General features: G+C 32.3%; 2 protein-coding genes across 2 annotated transcripts; one reads left to right on the forward strand and one right to left on the reverse strand.

Annotated features, from left to right (window-relative positions):
* Window positions 1-3,881: 3,881 nt before the first annotated feature.
* On the reverse strand, window positions 3,882-4,896 carry LOC134710419 (E3 ubiquitin-protein ligase TRIM9-like). The gene is made up of 2 exons (XM_063570773.1): window positions 4,132-4,896; window positions 3,882-3,896 (listed from the first exon to the last, which is right to left on the reverse strand). Exons 1-2 carry the CDS (start codon window positions 4,894-4,896, stop codon window positions 3,882-3,884), a joined length of 780 nt encoding a protein of 259 aa, XP_063426843.1.
* Window positions 4,897-20,299: 15,403 nt separating this feature from the next.
* Window positions 20,300-22,003, forward strand: LOC134710420 (uncharacterized). Its single transcript, XM_063570774.1, has one exon. It carries the CDS (start codon window positions 20,300-20,302, stop codon window positions 22,001-22,003), a length of 1,704 nt encoding a protein of 567 aa, XP_063426844.1.
* The last annotated feature ends 1,217 nt before the right edge of the window (window positions 22,004-23,220 follow it).

The following is a 23,220-nucleotide window of genomic DNA, read 5'->3' on the forward strand; positions in this document are numbered from 1 at the left end:
TGGTGATGTGTTGCCTTCTTTGAATTATTATTTTGAATCCGTCTTCCTATATTCTAACTAAAATTCGAACAGATAAATAGTTATTAACCTTAGATTGTACGACAGGCAGTAAGGCTTAAACATTTTCCTCTACAATGATTTGAGATATGTCAATCAATCTTCCCTATTACAAAAGATAAGCCAAATTAAATTTATTTCTTTTCAAGCTTGGCCATGCCTTGATGTTCATGAGTCCTTGAATGATAGATTAATCATCAACAGTAAGTCTTTTATGTGTTTAACGGTTTAACCAGTCCTTTTACAAATTATGAACATAGGTCAAGGTAAATTGATGATTTTCACTTAGTAATTCATATAAAGTTACATTCCCCATTTCAAATCTCAATTTTATTGTATTTTTTTAAGACAAATCTAAAACATGTGTATTAGCTTGAAAAACATTGAAAACCCTTTTTCAGTTAGATTTATATGCAGAAGTCCCAACTTTACACTATTGTTTTGTCTTCATGAATACTTTTTTTTTTTATCAAATGTCAGTCATATTTTTGGGTCTGATAACTTTCTTTGTAGGTGGCGCTGTTAGGTTTGTAGAGTCTTCAGTGATCCATAACACTATGTCAGGAAACAATTGACAGTCTCTGTCCCATTAAGAGAGATTTATTTAGTATTCTAGTGTGCAGGTTAAACTTGTTTTTTAATAATTCTTTGATGTCAAAATCAATGTGTTTATCGTGAAATTTATAGATTCTGGATTAGGAAGATAAAAAGACTTTCGTCATCAATATTTTCTACCAAATGCTATTTAAATATAAATCATAAAAATAAAAGTGATGGATAATAAAAGAGCTAACACGACAGTTTTTCTCTCTAACTACATTTATTTAAGATTTATTATTTCCCATTAATATGGAAAAAAATATAAAGTGTTTTATGCTGTTAAAATATAGATTTCAAATAAAAACTTACCTGTCATATTTTATAATATAGGTGAAGTAAGATACCAACCATTCTCTAAGAATTTATTTCCTTCCGTCTTTCTGTCCTTTTGCTTTTTCGTTCAACCTTCCCAGATTTGTCTCGTCTACGACGACAGTTGCAGTATACATATATTACTATATGGCGGCGGCGGCGGCGTTAACTTTTTGTTCAAAGATGTATATTTCAGAAGGATGAAAACCTGGATGCTAACTGAACTGTATACAGATAACTTATGTTACGAGTAATGGACTGTCATATGTTTAATATCCTTAACCTCTTTCTCAAAGTCACGGACTGCTTGAAAAAAATGAGAATATGAATTTCTCACATATTATGAGTAAAAGGATAACCATATTTGGTATATAGGGGTTCTTTGCATCATTACCTGTTTGTCAGACACTGACCACCCGACCTCTATCGAATTTCATGTTTTTATTTTAACCTGCATCTTTAAGACTTTCAACATAATCTATGGCCAGTAAAGCCGGCGATACATTTCAGTGTGTGCACTATTTTTATTGAAAACCTCGAGCAGGGCATACGTGTAGACACATTATTCTTTCACCTTTAGTTCTAATTCAGTTAACTATTGTTATTCGATTTTTAACGGACAAAAGATCTTATTGTATAATAAGAATAAGAACGAGTAGCAGTAGTGCCTGTAATTATGTGGTAGTTTTCCTGTCAGGTTACAAACCAAAATATTCAAGTGATAATTAGTTACTTGAGTATTGTCAGTTCAATTAAAAAAAAATATAAGAGCCTTTTTTGAATATTGATAAATGTGGAAATAAATTGTGTGAGCAGTTGAGGTGACCTTATGATAGATTTTCTATGGTTCCACTTGATGAAATGTGATTTCAACTCCTTCTTAAAATACGAAACTTGACAGCATATAAGTTTCCTTCGAGTGTGTATGTGTTATGCTTTATTGTCCCCTGCGTAACGCATTGTGGGGGACATGGAAATACAGAGCGTCTGTCCGGACTTGCTAGCAATTTAGTTATAAAAAACATGCATATTTTTTTAATTTGTAGTTTCACATAAATTTAAGAATAATACTATAAGAATAAAAAGTTTATAAATTATATTAATGATTTAAGAGACAGAAAAGTATTTTTTTCAGAATTATATTTATTATAACTTTTGTTTTTGATCTATCATGTTAAAACAAATATAATTTCTTTAAATCAAATTGTGGTTTCAACATGTTCGAGAAATAAAAAGAAGAATGAAATTCTTATAACTACTTTTTAGTGTTTTTAGTGTCTTATCCTCATGAAAGTTATTAAGTATATTTCTCAGGACAGACTTTGTATTGATATCAGAGTTTAATTCCAACATATTTTTTTTCAAAGGCAGACAATTCAATTCTTTGTTTGTATTTGTAATGTGTGTATTAAAGAGAGGTGTGACAAAAATTTAAAAAGAAAATGAACTGAAAAAAACAAAAAGTTTTGCTCGATGGAGGTGCCCAGGATCCATTGATTCAATTGGATGTTGAGTAATAATAAACTATAGAAAACTTTTTTTCACAAAACTAAAATAAAATGGGAATTATGTCAATAGATGGAATAGAAAATATATAATTAATCTAGGTTCTGTTCATTTGCTGTTTAGGATTAGATATAGGAAGATGTGGTGTGAGTGCCAATGAGACAACTCTCCATCCAAATAACAATTTATAAAAGTAAACCATTATAGGTCAATGAACGGCCGTAAACACGGAGCTTTGGCTTACACCGAACAATAAGCTATAATTGCCCCCAAAATTACTAGTGTTCAAACGAGAAAGCCAACGGTCTAATCTATATAAAAAAAACTACATTTGTGTCTTTCTACATTGTACCTGTTTTAAGGTACTCATTGAGAAATATGGACATTTAGAAACCAAACTAGCCCCTTTCATGCCCAGTTGACTTTATGTTGATTTTACTAGTCATGAGTCATTCGGTCTTAAAGCTTTGTGGTATTGATATATCATTGTCATTCAAATGTTTGGCTAAAATGATGGTTGATACTGAAAATGCACAGTATTTTTTTTTTTTTTAATTTCTGTTTTCATTTTCTATTTGAAATTGATTTTTATGAAAAGTGAACCAACATGTATTCCTATGATAAAAGATGTACTACTAGATGCCTTTATGAGGAGGATATAATGTCCTTGATATCATTTATCACTATGTACATATATCCTTCTATTCAAAAATAAAATGAAATAAGATGATACTCAAATTTTATATACAAAAGCTGTATAATTGTTATCATCACTTGTTTTACTTGACACTATCATCATTCCTGTTTCTCTGTTGATATCTATTGCCCATGGATCTTTGATTCCATCCTTCTCTGACAGTATTGTTTTACACGTTTTACCATCTGGTGATACTACCATGATACTGTTGTTTCCATTGGAAGCTATATAAACAAAGCCATTCTTGTCTAAAGAAAGACCCTTTGGTTCGGTAATGTCTTGGCTCTGATATGTCCAGAGAGGCCCTCCTGTACTTTTATAGCAGCAGACATTGTTTTGAGAGGAATATATGCCATATATATTTCCTTGGAAAAGTGCAATAGGTCCCAGTCCTCCCATTCCTTCTAAGATGGTATGAGACATGTAATTCAGATTTATTTTAGTACTCTGGCTGTTACCACCACTGATGATTAAAGTTTCACCCTCACTTGCCACTCCGGTACAACAATGAGGAAGTTTAATTGTTTGAAGAATTTTATTTTCTTTTACATCAACCAGTACTGTCTGGTAGGCGTATCCTAGTGTGACAGCCACTGCATTTTTTCTGACAAAGCAAGCATCCATGGGATATCCTATAAATGTAACTACTTTTCTAACGAAGATGCCATCACTACTGAACAGCACTATTTGTTTTTGTAATAGTCAAGTATTATAAAAGTACCATCTGGTAGTATTAGACATGCATGTATATCTAAATGCTTCATATCTTCTGGAAGTGCCAGTGTTGTCAACACGTTTGGCTTTATTTTTTCTATGCCAGGAACTTTTGGAACCAAGTGCTGAGCTTGATCTTTTCTTACAGCATTTATTTTTAGTGAAGAAGATATGGTATTAATATTAATATCTCCAAATGATTTGACATTTTGAAATATTGATTGAAGAGCAGATGAAATGTTCACCTCTAGATTCTTTTCTTCAGCACTTTCTAAATCTTCAGAATATTTTGTCGCTTGTGATGCTATTTTCTCAATTTCTCTCAAACCAATATACATCTGCAGCTCTGTAGCATATTGCGTCATTTTGGTAAACTGGCTCTGCATTAGGTCTATTTGACTGGCTTGGTGTTCCATTTGTTGAACGAGAGTGTCCATGTTTGATTTAAGCTTTGAATGTTTAGAATCTAAGTCATTAAGTAGGTCTTGTTCCAATTTGTTTAAATAATCATTGATCAACTTCCTCATATAGCAGATTTCCTCAGTGGCTTTGGATTTCTGAGTATTGATAGTACTAATCTTGTTTTTCATATACTTTATGGCTGTATCTAAGTTTTCCTTCGCATCCTTTAAATCTTTTTCAAAAAGTTGAACCGAGGCCGATGATTTGACTTGCTTTAGGATATCAGACAAGGGTTTCATTTCATGACATTTCGAATGTTTATCAGTGATGCACTGGACACAGCATGGACTGGCATGGAAAGGACAGTAAAGTTCAATTTTTTTCTTGTGGTCTTTGCATTGGCTACTTATTTCTTGCATGAATGTAGGTAACTTTCGGTAATCTTCAGTTGACATGGTTTTATGATTCGTAGACAGATGGAACTTACTGTGTGGTTTTTCACAGTCTCTACAAAAGAAAACCGCGCATTCTGTGCACCATATGACTGCTGGGTTGAATATCCCATCATCATGGCAAATTGTACAAAGGTTCTTGACTGATGAGGCCATTATACTTTTCTCTCTATTCTTTATATCTGAAATGAAAGGGGGAAAGTCTTTAATTTGAATTTATTCATCAGTTATTACCGAAAATGTTGAACCAATTTAAATGTATTTATACTATAGTTTTCTTTCATTCAAAGACCAATTACGACTTCTTTAAAAATTCATTTATTTATTCATTATCAGCTGATTGCAAATTATAGCTTTTTGGCAACATTTGTTTATCTACTAATTAAAAAAGGTTTTATGGTAAGGTTAACTTGTTTCAGTTATAGTTAAACACCTAAGGATAGGTGTGTCTGGATAAGATTCCCAGTCGTCCAGAGGCCAGGGGTTTCTTATCTAGACACGTAGTATCTCAAGGTGTATAACTAGCATATTCCCTAAGGTAAACCCTGTATTTGCTAACATAGGTTTTTAAATGAAAAAGAACGGAAAGCATATTTCTTGACAATATCAAACTTTGATTTATAAGATTTTTTTATTATTTTTACATGAAACCCCACTTGACATCTTCTTTCAAACTTTGACAAGTGAGTAGATTTTAGAAATGTCGAAGTTGCTGTTTTGCATATGATTGTTAAACGCATGCGCTAATATGGAATAGCAGGCGAAGGTTGACTGTTTCGTGCATTATTTTTACAAAACAAAATACAACCTGCTCTTTGTATGAAATTGTTAATATGGGCGGGGACATGACGAACAACATTTTGAGTCAGGCATTGAATTTGGTAGAAAAAACAAAAGATAAAGACTAAATTATAATTCAAAGTTCTTATACATGGGTCATGAAACGCGCGTCTGGCGTACTAAGTTATAATCCTGATAACTATTAAGACCACTGGGTCGATGCCTCTGCTGGTGGACGTTTCGTCCCCGAGGGTATTACCAGCCCAGTAGTCAGCACTTCGGTGTTGACATGAATATCAATTATGTGGTCATTTTTTATAAATTTCCTGTTTATAAAACTTTGAACTGTTCGAAAAACTAAAGATTTTCTTATCCCAGGCATAGATTACCTTAGCCGTATTTGGCACAACTTTTTGGAATTTTGGATCCTCAATGCTCTTCAACTTTGCATTTGCTTGGCTTTATAACTATTTTGATATGAGCGTCACTGATGAGTCTTATGAAGACGAAACGCGCGTCTGGCGTACTAAATTATAATCCTGGTACCTTTGATAACTAATTATACTTGTTTAATTAAGGTTATCATAAATGCATTTTTCTCATGTTACGGTTTAAAAAAAAAAGCACCCCCTTTTTTCTAAATAGTAAACAAACATGCATATTCGGACATACTGAGGGAAAGATGTGTCGGGTTTAGACACGCTCAACATACAAAAATACAGATTGAATATTAAGGAACTCCCTTTAGGAGGAAATCCGGGTGGGGGGAGCAGGATTACAACTCCCTCTTCTTTTTTTCTTTAAAAAAAAAGATGCTTAAGAACAGAGACATATTACGGGAACATACATTTTATCTACAAACAAAGGAGAATTTAAAGAGGTTTTTATATGACAGTTGTTGTCCATTTGTTTGATTCGTTTTATCTTTGATTTTGCCATTTTATTAGGGACTTTCCGTTTTGTGATGTTCTCTGAAAAATCTAGAGATTTGTAGGATAACAAATTAAAATAACTTTTTGTATGAAAAATAAAAATTGCCCCTTTGAGATATCTCGCGTCACTATTTCTTCAACCTTAAATTAGTTCACGTAGTTTTTAAGCTTTAAGTTTTTTTAAACATTTATTAGAATACGAATAAAAGGTGGCGTTGGGTAAAACGTCATTGAAAGAGCAACCTAACGATCAAAATAACTATGATCAATCTGTTCTGTTCTGATATATACCCCCTTTTTTAGAGGCGCATTCCACTTATGGGATGAGCATACTTAACCGAAACTGAGAAACTGAGAACTGAAAAAGTAGATATCTTAATATTTACAATATGATGAATTTTAATATGATGTTATCCGTTCGTTTGAAGTTATTTATCTTTTGATTTTTCCATTTCATAAGGGACATTCTGTTATTGATTATAAAAAATACCAGGACTAATTTGGTACAACCGCCTGGAAAGCCTACATATGACTCAGTGGCACTTAAATCAACATATAATTACCACATATCAGCTTAAGGATTACTCTAACCGTTTGAAGGTTTGGACTATGTATCTGATACCTACACTGCACAAAAATCATTTACTGTCATTTCATCTCGGCCTCTAGTAAGTGTTTTACAACTTATTTGTCATATAAAATATTGACTAGTCTAAAATTTGTATAAGATAATATCTCCCATCTTTTTTTCTATGTATTTGTTTTTAGTTGATATCTGTTAAGTTTATAAAAATACCAGGATTAATTTGGAACAACCGCCGCCCATTTAGTCTACATGAGACTCAGTGGCACTCAAATCAACATATAATTACAACAATTCAGCTAAACGACTACACCGAACATTTGAAGGTCCATACTATATATAAGCTACCTATACTACACACAAACCGATTACTTTCGTTTCATCTCGGCCTCTAGTAAGTGTTTTCAATGTATTTCGGTTGTTTCCTGTAATTAGTTAATACTTCAGTTTTATCATATATCTTTTGTATAGTCATTTTATAAAATTTACTGTTTGCAAAAGTATAAATTATTCTAAATAATAGGGATGTTCTGGTACCGTTTTTTTGTAGTATACCGCTGTTCAAAACTCATAAATCAATGGACAAAAAACAAAATCGGGGTAACAAACTAAAACTGAGGGAAACGCATTAAATATAAGAGAACAACGACACAACATTAAAATGTAGCACACACAGAAACGGACTAAGCATTAGACAAAATCCTGTGAGAATAACAAACATAACCAACGAATAATAACTACTCAACAGTACCTAAGTTCGTTTTCATGCAGTTCATATAATGTGATTTACACATATAAACGAAGTTGTAATATTCACACATCAACATATTTGTCAAGTGGGTTTTACCGGTGTACGGAAAAATTTATAATGAGAATTTAAGGAACCATTCATTTATTAGAATTTGCATCAACAGCCTTTATCAATTCCAAGTTTTAGTCTCAAACGCAAAGTCTTCGTTTCACTATCATCTAGAGCTATAATCCCCACATTCAAACTGCTAATGATTTTTCGACTAATGCTCGACTTAGAATCTCTTTAATGTTTTAAGTAAGTATTTTATCAAATACAAATTTTAAACATTCTTATTTACTAGTACATTTGTACTTTATTATGCATAGTTGCATAGATTGCCAAAAAAAATTACAAAAAATGTAACATTATTTAAATGTCTGCAACTCATATAAAAAAATTGTATACAAACGCATGTCGCTTTATTTATGTTTTTAATTGCTAAGACAAAGTATTTAAATTGAAGTTAAGTGTCCCATATATTGTACATTTAAATTCCAACTGCATATTCCTGTCTGTCAAAAAGTTCACGATAAGAATATTCAGACATTTTAATTTTTCAAATACAATTTTTATAACTTAAAATTCAGCATTATAAAAGAAAGCAACAGTCCATATTTGCCAAAAAAAAGAGTCTTGATTTTGATAGAAAGTTTTAAACATAATAGATTTCATAGTGGTGGAAAACAGAGGAACCGGAGAATTAACACTTTCTTAATATTAATTGCTAATTTATACACAGTCCAAAATTTGATTGATATGATATCGTCACTCTTTTATTTTATTTATGTATTTTGAATATCTGTAAAAATAATTAATGATACCAAGTTTAATTTGGTACAAAAGCCGTGCTTTTGTCGACATAACTCTCATCGAGGCTCAAATCAGCATAAACCGGGGAATAACAACATCCCAGCTTAAGTTTGGGGTTCGTGTTTTTTATTCTTTAGTTTTCTATGTTGTGTCGTGTGTACTATTGTTTGTCTGTTTGTCTTTTTTCATTTTTAGCCATGGCGTTGTCAGTCTGTTTTAGATTTATGAGTTTGACTGTCCCTTTGGTATCTTTCGTCCCTCTTTTGTAAGTCCTCCTCTGATCATCTGCAGGTCCGTAATATGTTAATGTTTCCTATACTACATAAACATCGATAACTTTCGCTTCATCTTGGCCACTAGTGAGTGTTTTACAACAAATATTTCATCCCTTTTCAACTGATTATTATATTTTTCTGATGTTGTACTGCTTAACCACTGTCCAGTGGGCGTCCACAAGCTTGTTTCATCTCACCACTGTCACATTATGTATGTGACTGTCCCACGTCAGAATCATGTTATTCAGATGTTGTCCTCTGCTGCTAATTGTTTCATATCACATATTCTTACTATAATGTTAGATAGTATGTACTAAAACAGGTATTTCGATTTTTTAGCATCGACATTTGATTTACAACTCCTCTTGAGTAAATACTTCAATAGCAACTTTCAAATCCAGGTTGGAATGCCGTGTAAAGTTATGTTAAACAGATGTTTAGTGCAGCACTTGGGAGATTTATGTAATATAACTTTGTTTAGAAACAATGTTCAATGCAGTGAAGGAAAATCCATCTTATATCTTTGGTTGAGACTTCAAAAGAATATAAGAAGATACATTTGATTGACCAGGACTTCTTTTTTTACTCTCACTAAGTGTATTGTCTATACCTTATTTCGTTTTCAAACAACAGATGTAATATGATTAACACACAAAAACGAAGTTGTTACATTAACACATCAATATATAGTCATCAAAAGTACCAGGATTATAATTTTATACGCCAGACGCGCGTTTCGTCTACATAAGACTCATCAGTGACGCTCAGATCAAAATAGTTAAAAAGCCAAAACAAATACAAAGATGAAATATATCTGTCACGTAGATAGTACCGGTGCATACAACATTCGCATTTATACTCAAAGAACCATTCAATTTTAATTAGAATTTGTATCAACATCCTCACAACTTTATTCTATTCTAAATTATATTATCAATTGCAAATTTATCATTTTACAATCATCTATAGCTATAACCACCCATTTTTAAACTGCTATTAATTCTTTCTTAAATACTCCCCTTATAATCTCTTATTGTTTGGAAAAGTATTTTATAATATACAAGTTTCAAACATTTATATTTACGAGTACATGTGAACTTTATTATACACAGTTGCTTAGTTTGCAAAAAAAAGGTCAATACTTGTTACATAATTTTAAATTTCTGCACAGCATACAAAATTTCTGAATAACAACGTGACGCTTCATTTAGTTTTTAGTTGCTTAGACAATGTATTTAAACTTAGCTAGGTGTCCCATATATTGTACATTTAACCTCCAACTGCATATTCCTGTCTGTCAAAAAGTTTATGGTAAAAATATTCAGATCTTTCAATTTTTACAAATACAGTGTTTTATAACTTAAAATTCAACATTTATATAAAAAAAAAACTAGCAACAGTCCATAATTGCAAAGAACAAAGAGTCTTGATTTTGTTTAAATGAATGTTGAAACATAATAGATTTCACATTGGAGAAAATTAGAGGAACTGGAGAATAAAGTCTTTCTTATCATTTATTGCTTATTTATACACAGTCCAAAATTTGATTGAAATGATATCTTCACTCTTTTTTTTTATTTATTTGTTTTAAATATCTGTAAAGATTATTAAAGATACAGAGATTAATTTGGTACAGCAGCCGTACTTTTCGTCTACATAATACTCAGCGGTGCTCAAATCAGCATATAATAACAACATCCCAGTTTAAGGCCTCTCTAAACATATGTAGGTCCAAAATATGTAAATGATTCCTATACTTCACAAACACCGTTAACTGTCTTTTCATCTTGGCCTTTCGTGTGAGTGTTTTACAACTTTTATTCCATCCCTTTTCAACTAATTATTATATTTTTCTTATGTTGTACTGATTAACCACTGTCCAGTGGGCGTCCGCAAGCTTGTTTCATCCAACAAAATTATGTAGTTGACTGGCCCACGTCAGTAGCATGTTATTCAGTGGTTGTCGTCTGCTGCTAATTGTTTCAGTTGAAATCATACCACATCCTCTTACTTTAATATCAGATAGTATGTACTAAAACATGTAAATTTCTAGCACCTACAGTTGATTAACAACTCCTCTTCAGTAAATGCTTTCATAGCAACTCTAAAATCCAGGTTTAAATGTTTTCTTAAAATTATGTAAATGGTTTAAAAATATGTTTAGTGCAGCACTGGGCAAATTTATGTAATAAAACTTTGTTTTGAAGGACACATTTGAAATTTTTATATCCAATACACTGAAGGGAAATCCATTTTATATCTTTGGTAGAGACTTCAAAAGAATATAATAAACTCATTATAGATACCGGGTATAAAATTTAATTTTTAAGACAGACGCGCGTTTCGTCTACAAAAGACTCATCAGTGACGCTCGTATCAAAAATGTTTTGAAAGGCCAAATAAAGTACGAAGTTGAAATGCATTGAGGACCAAATATTCCTAAAAGTTTTGCCAAATACAGCTAAGGTAAGACCATGTATTTGATTGTATATGATTCCCTCTAAGTGTCGTTGAAGTACGCTGTAGATTGTCTATACATTATTTCGTTTTCAAGCAGTTCATGTAATATGATTAACACACAAAAACGAAGTTGTTACATTCACACATCAATATATCTGTCACGTAGGTAGTACCAGTACATACCACAATTGCATTAATATTTATAGAACCATTCAATTTTAGTTAAAATTTGTTCGTGTTGTTTCTTATTTACTATTTATAACTGTTGATGTAAATGTCCTTTAATTTTTTGAGTCTTTGTTTACTCCTTGGTTTTGATTGTTATTGTCTTGTATCAACATCCTTACAACTTTAGTCTATTCTAAATTATATTTTTAAATGCAAAGTGATAATTTTACAGTCATTAGAGCTATAAACAACTAAGTTTCAAACATTTATATTTACAAGTATATTTGCACTTTATTATACATAGTTGCTTAGTTTGCAAAAAAAACATCAATACTCGTAACATTATTTAAATTTCTGCAATGCATACAAAATTTCTGTATAAAAACGTGACGCTTCATTAATGTTTTTAAATGCTAAGACAAAGTATTTAAACTTAGCTAGGTGTTCTATATATTGAACATTTATCCTCAAACTGTGAATTACTGTCTGTCAAAAAAATCAGGGTAAGAATATTCAGATATTTCAATTTTTCAAAAAAAGTGTTTTTTACTTCAAATTCAGCATTTTATAAAACTTTGGCAACAGTCCATAGTTGCATAGAATAAGAAGTCTTCATTTTATTTAATAGAAAGTTGAAACATAATATATATTTTCACATTATCGAAAACAGAGGAAAGGGGGAATTTACTCCCACTTATCATTTATTGCTAATTTAGACACAAATTTAAATAAGATAATATCTTCTGTATTTGTTTTTAGTTGATATTTGTAAAGATAACCCAAAAAACAATGATTAATTTGGTAAAACCGCCGAGCATTTCGTCTACATAAGACCCAGTGGCGCTCAAATCAGCATAAAATTACCATGTTCATACCTCTGACTATTTGAAGCTCCATACTATGTATTGGCTACCTATACTACACATCGTTTACTATTGTTTTATCTCGGCCTCTAGTAAGTACTTTACAACTAATCTTTCATCCCTTTTCCAATCATTATTAGGTCTTTCCACCTTTCCGTGTGGAAAGACCTATTGAATTTCTTCTGATGACTATTTTTTTTTTCTTCAACCTATTTTTTTTCTTGCGGTGTAAAAATGTTTCAAAAGATGTCGCTTTGGTTTTTTGTATATGATATCATACATTCTATACGCTTTTGAAACTGACCCTGTTTAACCGAACATTACTTCGTAAGAGTTTTCTCCCCAAACACTGTTTTTCTTGTTATCCGCAACCGCAAAAGAAAGCGACATTTATTTTACCAAATTGCTCGTTATATCCTCAGGATGTTAGGTTTTGTTTTGACCGAATAAAGGCAACAGTAGTATACCGCTGTTCAAAACTCATAAATTCATGGACAAAAACAAATCAGGGTAACAAACTAAAACCGAGGGAAACGCATTAAATATAAGAGGAGAACAACGACACAACACTAAAATGTAACACACACAGAAACGGACCAAGCATCAGACAAAATCCCACGAGAATAACAAATATAACATCAAAATCAAATACATGAATTTGGGATAGACCAAGCTTTACGAAGACCCCTTTTGAGAGTTATTTCCCTTTTGTATTGAAATAAGTGAAATAAATTTGTAACTGGAAAACCATAAGTGATAGAGTCCTAGGGTCTTTTGATTTGAGGTTCTTGGTCCAAAAAAATAAAATGAGGTCAAGGTCAAAGGTCAAGGTCATGTTCAAATTTTTGATTTCGGCTTGTTATCTCTTATTTTCAGAAATCATACAAGATATCGACAAAATATTTTCAGACAATTGTGTGTTGCGACATGTTGTAACACGTAAATTTTTCTTTAAAGGTTACGTGACATTTAATGCGAGTTTTCCCCACTTTTATATCTAATATTAGTTTTATGGAATATAACTCATTAACAATATATAGTAGAGGCCTAGAGTCTTTTGATTTGAGTTCTTTGGTTGATGACCTTGAAATTGAACTCAAGGTCATAGGTAAATTTAACGTTCTAGATTTTGACCTTTGTTCTTTCCTCTTATGTATACATGATAAAGCCATGGGACTTTTTGCAAAAGGTTGCAAGCAATGTGACATTGAAAAAGCCAACCGGAAGTGGCCTTTTGTAAACCGGAAGTAGCCATTTGTTCTACTTATTTAATGTAAAAGTATAAAGAACTATCTTTTTTTGGAATCAGTGTCAAGTAAACTATCAAAACATACCGGAAGTAACATCTTTTAAACCGGAAGTAAAAAATGATCTCCCTTATTTATATCTTTTTGTATAGAAACCATGTATTTTTGGAATCAGCGTTAAATAAGCTGTCATGTGACGCTAAAATTGACATTTAAAACCAAATTTTAATATTATCATATAAAAAAATCCTTAATGGTGGAAAGACCATCAATGGTTCTCTGAACAATTGGTTTTTAATTATATAATATATATTGTTCTTATGTTGTACTGATTAACCACTGTCCAAAGTTAGGAGAGGGTTGAGCATTTGCAAGCTTGTTTCACCCAAACACATTCTGTATGTGCCTGTACCATTTCAGTATCATGTAATTCAGCGTTGGTCGTTTGCTGCGAGATGTGTCATAAGCAATCAACCCACATCTTGTTACTTCAAAATAACATGGTATGTTATAAAACAGCAACTCTGAAGTTAGGTTTTATGTTCTGATTTAAGTGATGTAAATGAAATATGAAGAAGTTTCGAGTATTACTTGGCAGACCCAGTAATATTATTTTGTTTATAAGGACACTTTTGTAATATGATATCCATTTCAATTTTTGGTTCGATTGTCCTGGACTCCTGTTTTTTAAGTGTCGTTGTAGTACGTTGAGTTGCCAATTGAATTGTCATTACCTGATTCTGTTTTCAAGCAGTTCCTGTAATGTGATTTACAAACAAAAAAGTTTGTCATTCACGCATCATAATATTTGTTAAGTATTTGTAGTGTCAATATCAAATATAGCTATAATCCCCACGTTCAAACTGCTATTGATTTTCGCCAGATACTCGCCTAAGAATCTCTTCATTGCATCAAAAAAGTAATTTATAAAATACAGTTTTCAAACATTCTTATTTACAAGTACATTTGTACTTTATTATACATAGCTGCTTAGTTTGCAAAAAAAAACCGTCAATACTTGTAACACTATTTAAAATTTCTGCACAGCATACAAAATTTCGGTTAAAAACGTGACGCTTGAGTACTGTTTTTGTTGCTTAGACAAAGTATTTAAACTATGCTAGGTGTCCCATTTATTGTACTTTTAACCTCCAACTAAAAAAATACTGTCTGTTAAAAAGTTCATAGTAAGAACATTCAGATATTTCATTTTTTCAAAAATGTGTTTTAAATTTCAGCATTTCATAAAACATTGGCAACAGCTTTAATTGTATAGAATAAGTAGTCTTCATTTAATAGAAAGTCGAAACATAATATATTTCACATTGGCGAAAACAGAGGAAAGGACTCTATTTATCATTTATTGCTAATTAAGACTCAGTCCAAAGTTTAATAATCATAATATCTTCACTCATTTTTTATGTGTTTTTTTCTTAATATCTATAAAAATGATTAAAGATACCTGAATTAATGTGGTACAACAGTCGCGCAAATCCATCGTTTGACCCTTTTCTCAAACAAGGTCGAATGAACATTTGGAGCTCTAATATAAAGGGGGTGATAACGTCATTGATTTTTCACTTATAGTCTTTGTTTAATTGTCAGTTTTTGAAACAATATGCAGAATTTATCATTGTTTCAAATAAAGAAACAAAAAATCATGAATACTGATGCTTTGAAACACCCAAGATATATATTGTTATCTTATCTGTGTTTGTTGCATTATTGTGGTGTTTTTTTTTGGTTGCACTTCAGTGTTTCTGTTGTTTCTTTGTTTCTTTCACTCTTATAGTTGATGTGTTTACCTCAGTTTTAGTTTGTTACCCGGATTTATTTTCTCTCAATCGATTTATGAACTTTGAACTACTGTTGCGTTTATTTATGACGGAAATATTTTTACTGCAATGAAATGAAGGATTAATTTCCTACAAAAAAAAGTAAAAACACAAAAATACTGAACTCCGAGGAAAATTCAAAAAGGAAAGTCCAAAATCAAAAGGCAAAATCAAAAGTCCAAACACATCAAACGAATGGATAACAACTGTCATATTCCTGACTTGGTACAGGCATTTTATAAGGTAGAAAATGGTGAATTGATCCTGGTTTTAAAGCTAGCTAAACCTCTCACTTGTATGACAGTCGCATATAATTCCATTATATTGACAACGATGTGTGAACAAAACAAACAAAAACAATAATAGGTAAAAAAATCACAAATAGGGGTAAATAGTCTTATTCGGTAGGTCACATTCGTGAAAAGGGAACGGGATTGTAGTTACGACATAAGGAACATATCCGATATCATCTGTGAAACTGATATTCCATAACGGTCAACCAACTCGTGATGGTGTCCGTAAAATTTACAAAGTGATGATTTCAAATTCACCATTTGGAATTCTTGGTTTAAAAATGAAATTCACAATTAGGAAGCTGAAATCATCTCTTTTGTCGTAAAGTTTTGTTTTCAACCGACCCTCATAGTCAATTTCTAGATATAAGTCATAATTAAATGGCAAAATCAAAAGCTAAAACACATCAAACGAATGGATAACAACTGTCATATTTCTGACTTGGTACAGACATTTTCTTATGTAGAAAATGGTGGATTGAACCTGGTTTTATAGCTAGCTAAACCTCTAACTTGTATGACAGTCGCATCAAATTACATTACATTGTCAACAAAACAATAAAATTGAGAATGGAAATGGGGAATGTGTCAAAGAGACAACAACCCGACCAATTAAAAAAACAACAACAGAAGGTCACCAACAGGTCTTCAATGTAGCGAGAAATTCCCGCACCCGGAGGCGTCCTTCAGCTGGCCCCTAAACAAATATATACTAGTTCAGTGATAATGAACGCCATACTAATTTCCAAATTGTACACAAGAAACTAAAATTAAAATAATACAAGACTAACAAAGGCCAGAGGCTCCTGACTTGGGACAGGCGCAAATATGCGGCGGGGTTAAACATGTTTGTGAGATCTCAACCCTCCACTTATACCTCTAACCAATGTAGAAAAGTAAAAGCATAACAATACGCACATTAAAAATCAGTTCAAGAGAAGTCCGAGTCTGATGTCAGAAGATGTAACCAAAGAAAATAAACAAAATGACAATAATACATAAATAACAACAGACTACTAGCAGTTAACTGACATGCCAGCTTCAGACTTCAATTAAACTGACTGAAAGATTATGATTTCATCATATGAACATCAGGCACAATCCTTCCCGTTAGGGGTTTAGTATCATACCATCATAACATCTATGAGAAGAACATAACCCGTATCATGCCAACAACTGTTTTTAGAATAAATGTGTTTAGTTCCGATGCAAAGACCTTATCAGTGATTCAATATTAACGCCAAAATATGCAATCTTTAATGACTTGACAACAGTATCGTAAGTATATCCCTTCTTAATAAGTCTATTCAAAGGTTTTGTAAGTTTATGAGGTGAATACTGACACCTTTGTGCTTTATAAAGAATATTTCCATAAAAAAATGGATGTGAAATACCTGAACGTATAAGAAGTCTCGGCTGCATGTTGAGCTACATTTACGAATGATGTCTTTATACCGATGATAATATTTAGTAAATGTTTTGACTAGTTTGTGATATCGAAAACCCTGGTGTAATAATTTTTCAGTAATACATACATTTCTCTCGTTAAAATCTAAAACATTGTTACATACACGAGCGAATCGTACAAGTTGAGATATATAAACACCGTAAGATGGTGACAAGGGAACGTCACCATCTAAAAACGGATAATTAACGATAGGAAATGAAAAATCATCCCTTTTATCATAAATTTTAGTATTCAGCTTTCCGTTAGTGATATAAATATCAAGATCGAGGAAAGGGCAGTGGTCATTGTTAGTATTAGCTTTATTTAAAGTAAGTTCACCAGGATAAATTTCATTAATATACATACTGAAGTCGTCATTATTGAGAGCCAAAATATCATCCAAATATCAAAGAGTAAAAATGTCAAAAATAGGAGCACAGTAGTCAACATTGTGTTATCATCTCAATCACTATAAAAACAACAAATGTAACGAAGAAGCACAAAAAGGCATACATCAAATTTAACACCCTCATTTTTCTTATCTTATACGATTTTATTTATCTATGTAAAGTCTACCAGTAAAGGATGGAAGGTTTTCAGTACTGGTGTAAAATTGCGCGTTTGAAATTCGCACAGGTAGACATAAAATAATTTTGTCGTTCATCTGTATACTAAAACAAAAAAATACTAAAATCTCTCTATGTATAAGGCCGCCGTTGACAGTAAAGCATCTGGATTTGATGATAAATAGCAAAAAAGAAATTGTCCTGTTCCCAAGTACTTAGGTATGACGGCATACATAAATGCAGAGTCACGTAAAGTAGATATAACAAAAACAGACTTAGCAGTAAACGTAATAATAATGAATAAAATAATTGTGTGGTTCAAAGTATGACGGGATACATAAGTACAGAGTCACGTCAAATGTATATCATAAAAAACAGACTTAACAGAAAAAGTAGTATTAATAAATAAAATGGTTTTGTCATTCAAAGTATGGCATGATCCATAAGAAAAAGTAATATTAATAAATGAAATAATTTTGTCGTTCAAAGTATGATGTTTTACACAAGTACAGAGTCACGTCAAATGAATATCTCAAAAAACTGACTTAACAGTAAAAGTAATATTAAAAAAGACAAATAAAAGAATACTATAACACGTTATTAAGATGATTACCAACGTCAGTACGCAAAATCTATACTTCTAGACCATCTTGTATCATATGTGAAGTTGATACGGAATGTTTATCAACAAGTTCTTGGTACCTTCCGATGAACTTTTTAAGATAAAGGACGAGACGTTCTTGTTCATCAACTTTCCGCTCAGACACTGGTGACGTTTTACAATGTCTGAATTGAAGCTGCAACCTCTTGAATACCGAATAAGTTGGGAAATATATATTCCATATGCGGGTGAAGTTGGTATATTACTACTAAGGTGGGGGAAATTGATAATTTCAAAATTAAAATCGTCTCGTTTGTCGATGATTCTGGTACTGAGATGACTGTTTATGTCAAATTCCAGGTATAAGTCTAAAAATGAGATGGAGGAAGCCGTGTATGTTGTCTCTTTAATTTCTAGGTCTTGGGTATATTAGTGGAACCTAATCAGAAAAGTTTTCGGATTGTTAATGGAAAGAACATCATCAATATATCTGAAAGTGAAATTAAATAACCTGGCTTCTTTTATCTTCTTGTTTTTGACAAGTGTCTGAAGGAACTCCGATTCATATGAAAATAAGAATAGGTCGGCAAGGAGAGGCACACAGTTCGTTCCCATAGGAATGCCGACAATTTGTTGAAACTGTCAAATTCATAGAAATATTTTTTCGTATGCAACCGGATGTGATGTACTAATTTTAGTGATTTTGCACCTAATGAAGAAACTTTTGTTGAATAAACTGTATGGAATTTTTATTCCTTTGTAATACTGGTTATTTCTAGCATTACTGTCACGTTTTGTCATAATCAGTTCAATAGTTTGAGAAAAATCTAGTATAATTTAATGTCATGTAATGTTGTCATTTGAGCAGTATATTTAACAGAGTCATAAAGCACGATGTTTGGTTAGCCCAAAACCAGGTACAATCTATACCATTTTCTCTTAAAATTACATGTAATACCTCAGGAATTTGGCAGTTGTTATCTGTTATTTGGAATCCATGTCTATTGCATTGTCATTTGTTTTTGTTGCACTTCAGTGTTCTGTTGTTTATTGCTTTTCTCTTATAGGTGATGTATATCCCTCGGTTAAAGTTTGTAATCCGGATTTTTTTCTCTTAATCTATTTATAACGTTGGAACAGCAGTCTATCTTTATCTTCCTTACTAAGTGACTCCCACAAATAGAGTTAAATCATAAATTATGATTATGTTATGTTTCATTTTGAAGAAACTTTTCAAAATACCAGTTATCGTTTTTTAGTTTGCAAAATATAAATGTATGTTTGTTTAAATTTTTTAGTCAGTTGATCTGTATTTCTGTACAGTTTTGGCTGCTGGATCCCAATTATTGTCACATACACATATATTTATATATATCTGTTTGGGTTGATTACTCAAAAATGTCATTTTAATAGTACTAAACCAACTGTCATGTAACTTGGGGGTTAAGCTGGCTGTGAAACCAGGTTAATATTTATCAAAAGTACCAGGATTATAATTTAGTACGACAGACGCGCGTTTCGTCTACATAAGACTCATCAGTGACGCTCATATCAAAATATTTATAGAGCCAAACAAGTACAAAATTGAAGAGCATTGGGGATCCAAATTCCAAATACGGCTAAGGTGATCTATACCTGGGATAAGAAAATCCTTAGTTTATTTCGAAAAATTCAAAGATTTGTAAACAGGAAACCAACCCACAATTGTCTTTGAAAAATGTCTGTACCAAGTCCGGAATATAAAAGGTGTGTTTCACGCGTCCCGTTAGTTGAATACGCTTGATTTCATACTTTTACTTTCTTTATACGGTGTGATATTTTTGAGTCAAACTATTCCTTGTAACTGCATGCAGTTTTATAAGACAAAATAACTTTCATACATTTCAGAAGGAAAGATAAAAGTACAATGTCTTCATCGGCCAAGCACATTTGTACAATATGTCATTATGATGAAGTCCCGAAAACAGCAGTCACGTGGTGCACAGAATGTGAAGTTTTCTTTTGCGGAGACTGTGAAAAACCTCATAAAAAATTAAGATTGACCATAAATCATAAGACCATATCATCTCAAGATTATCAAAAGTTACCGACATTCATACAAGAAATAAGCAGTCAGTGCAGAGACCACAATAAGAACTTTGAACGTTACTGTTCTGTTCATGCATGTCCCTGCTGTGATCAATGCATCACTGATAAACACCAGGCATGTGGAAACATGCAACTGCTATCAGACGCTATTAAGCAAGTAAAAAATTCTTTCTCAGTTGAGTTTTATAAAAACGAATTGATGGACGTAAATGAAAACTTAAATAAAGCCATAAAATACCTGACAGCGAGGATCAGTACAGCCAATTCCCAGAAAACTGAGGCATTTGATGAAATCCTGTATACTCGAAAGTCTATCGATGACTACTTTGATAAAATAGAGCAGAAAGTACTCGACGAACTAGAGAATAAACATTTGGAGCTGAAATTAAACATGGCCTCCATCGTACAACAAATGGAACAGCGACTGCATCAGATAGAAAAAATTCAGAGCGAGTTTACCAAAATGACACAATCTGCAACTGCGTTAGAACTGTATTTTGGTCTGAAGGAAATTGAAAAAACTACATCAGAAGCCGCAAAATACATTTCAGATTTAAAGGAAAGTGGCGATCACTTCAGTGAAAAGAATTTAGAGGTTAAAATTTCATCTGATCTTCTATCAAGTATTCAAGATGTCAAATCATTTGGAGATATTAATATCAATACGACGTCTTCTACTCTCCTTGTCAAGACCGGAAGAAAGAATCAAGCACTATGCGTTCCTAGAAGTGATCGAATTAAACCAGCTTTGCTAAAGAGACTGACAATTCCCCAAAATATGAAGTTTTTGAATATACTGGCGTGCTTAATATTGTCTGATGGTAAGGTAATAATTCTCGATTACAACAAAAAACAACTACTGCTTTTTAGTGACGCTGGCTTCTTCGTTAAAGAAGTATTTACATTCAGAGAATATCCTCTCGATGCATGCTTTGTCATAGATAATACAGTGGCTGTCTTATTAGGATCAGCAAACAAGACAGCTCTGGTGGATGTTGAAGAGAAGACAATTATTGAAGAAGTTGATCTTTTTCATTATTGTTATGGAGTAGCAAGTGATGGTAAAAACTTAATTATTAGCAGTGATAATAATAAGATTATCAAAGTGAATTTGGACGATATGTCTCAAACAATCTATAAAAAAGGAGTGGAGGAACTATTTTATGTTTCGTTATTGCAAGGAATTATCAATGGTACCACGACCTTTCAAAACACAATCTGCTGCTATAAAAGTACCGGGGAACCTCTCTGGACATTTCAGCGCCAAGACATTGACGTACCAGGACGACTTACATTAGACAAGAATGGCTATGTTTATATTGCTTCTTGTAGGAACAACAGTATCGTGGTATTGTCACCAGATGGTAAAACCTGTAAGACAATACTATCAGAGGCTGATGGAATCAAATCTCCTTGGGCAATAGATATAAACAAAGAAAAGGGATTGATGGTGGTGTCCAGTTTTATGAGAGATAATAGACGTGATGCTTTCTATGATACAGCATTTATTTATAAAATTTAAATCGACCTTTTTAGCTTATCTGGCCCAGAGGGCCAAGTGAGCTTTTATCATCACTTAGCGTCTGTCGTCCGTCGTCGTCATCGGTATTTAAAAAAATCATCTTCTCGTCTGAAACGCCGAAGCTAAAATAAACCAAACTTGACCTAAATCATCCTTAGAGTATCTAGTTAAAAAAATATCCGATGACCCTGTATATCAACTAAGAGGGCCGCATGGCTAAACTAGAACATAGGGGTTTCAATGCATTTTAGCTGGTATCTCCGAAGCTAAAGCAAATTTTCAGACGCATTCAGCAATATGTAAGCTCTCCTGATCGAAATTGTCAATTGACCTTTTTAGGATTTATTGCCCTTTAAAGTAAATTTCTCGCAATGCTTCGGAAATTTTGCAATTTTTTACAAATATCTTTTCCTCTGAAACTACTGGGCCAAGTTAATCTAACAATTTCAAAGGTGAGACAATAGTGTAATCCTGAAATGTTCCTGTTTGATATTTTTTTCTCTCTAAGGCTAGATGGAAAATAGTTATACATGTATTGATAAATGCTACGATGCAACTCTTGAATGTCAAGGTGTGTAAATTGTATCAATTCACAATACATCGGTTTTACCAAAGAATAATAATAAAAGGCAAACCTTGATGAAAATGGAACACGGCTGGAAATTTTACTTGAAAATCCTGCCCATTGAGCTATTTTCAACACCTTTTTGGTCAGTTACAACTTATGTTCTTTTGTCAAGACTACTTTTACCCAAAATGGAAATCTCACAATTTATTTGGCCTGAAGCATATAAATATGTAGGACTTGGAGATGCGATGGGGACGCCGAAGTATGATGGTCCTTTCACTGAGGTACAAATATAATATACAGGTGAGCGATTCAGGCTACCTATCATTTTTATAGGTAAAGTTCTAGCTTCAGAGATCATTATTTTTTTTGTTAACAACTTTAGCATTTTATATAATATAGAGGATTTCAATAATTTGTCACTCAAAATTGCAAAGAACATTCAAATTCAAAGTATCTTATAATTCTTATAGATATATAAGGTAAAGATCCATTATCACTGGAACCTTGTCCTTTAGAAGCAAAATCTGCTGCTGCAAAAGTACTAGCCTCCGGGCATTTCAGCCCCAAGACATTAAAGAACAAGGAGGGTTTTTATTAGGCAAGAATGGCTTTGTTTATATAGCTTCTCAGCAGTATGTACGGCAGT

Source organism: Mytilus trossulus, chromosome 3, assembly GCF_036588685.1.
Source record: "Mytilus trossulus isolate FHL-02 chromosome 3, PNRI_Mtr1.1.1.hap1, whole genome shotgun sequence".
Lineage (NCBI taxonomy): Eukaryota > Metazoa > Mollusca > Bivalvia > Mytilida > Mytilidae > Mytilus > Mytilus trossulus.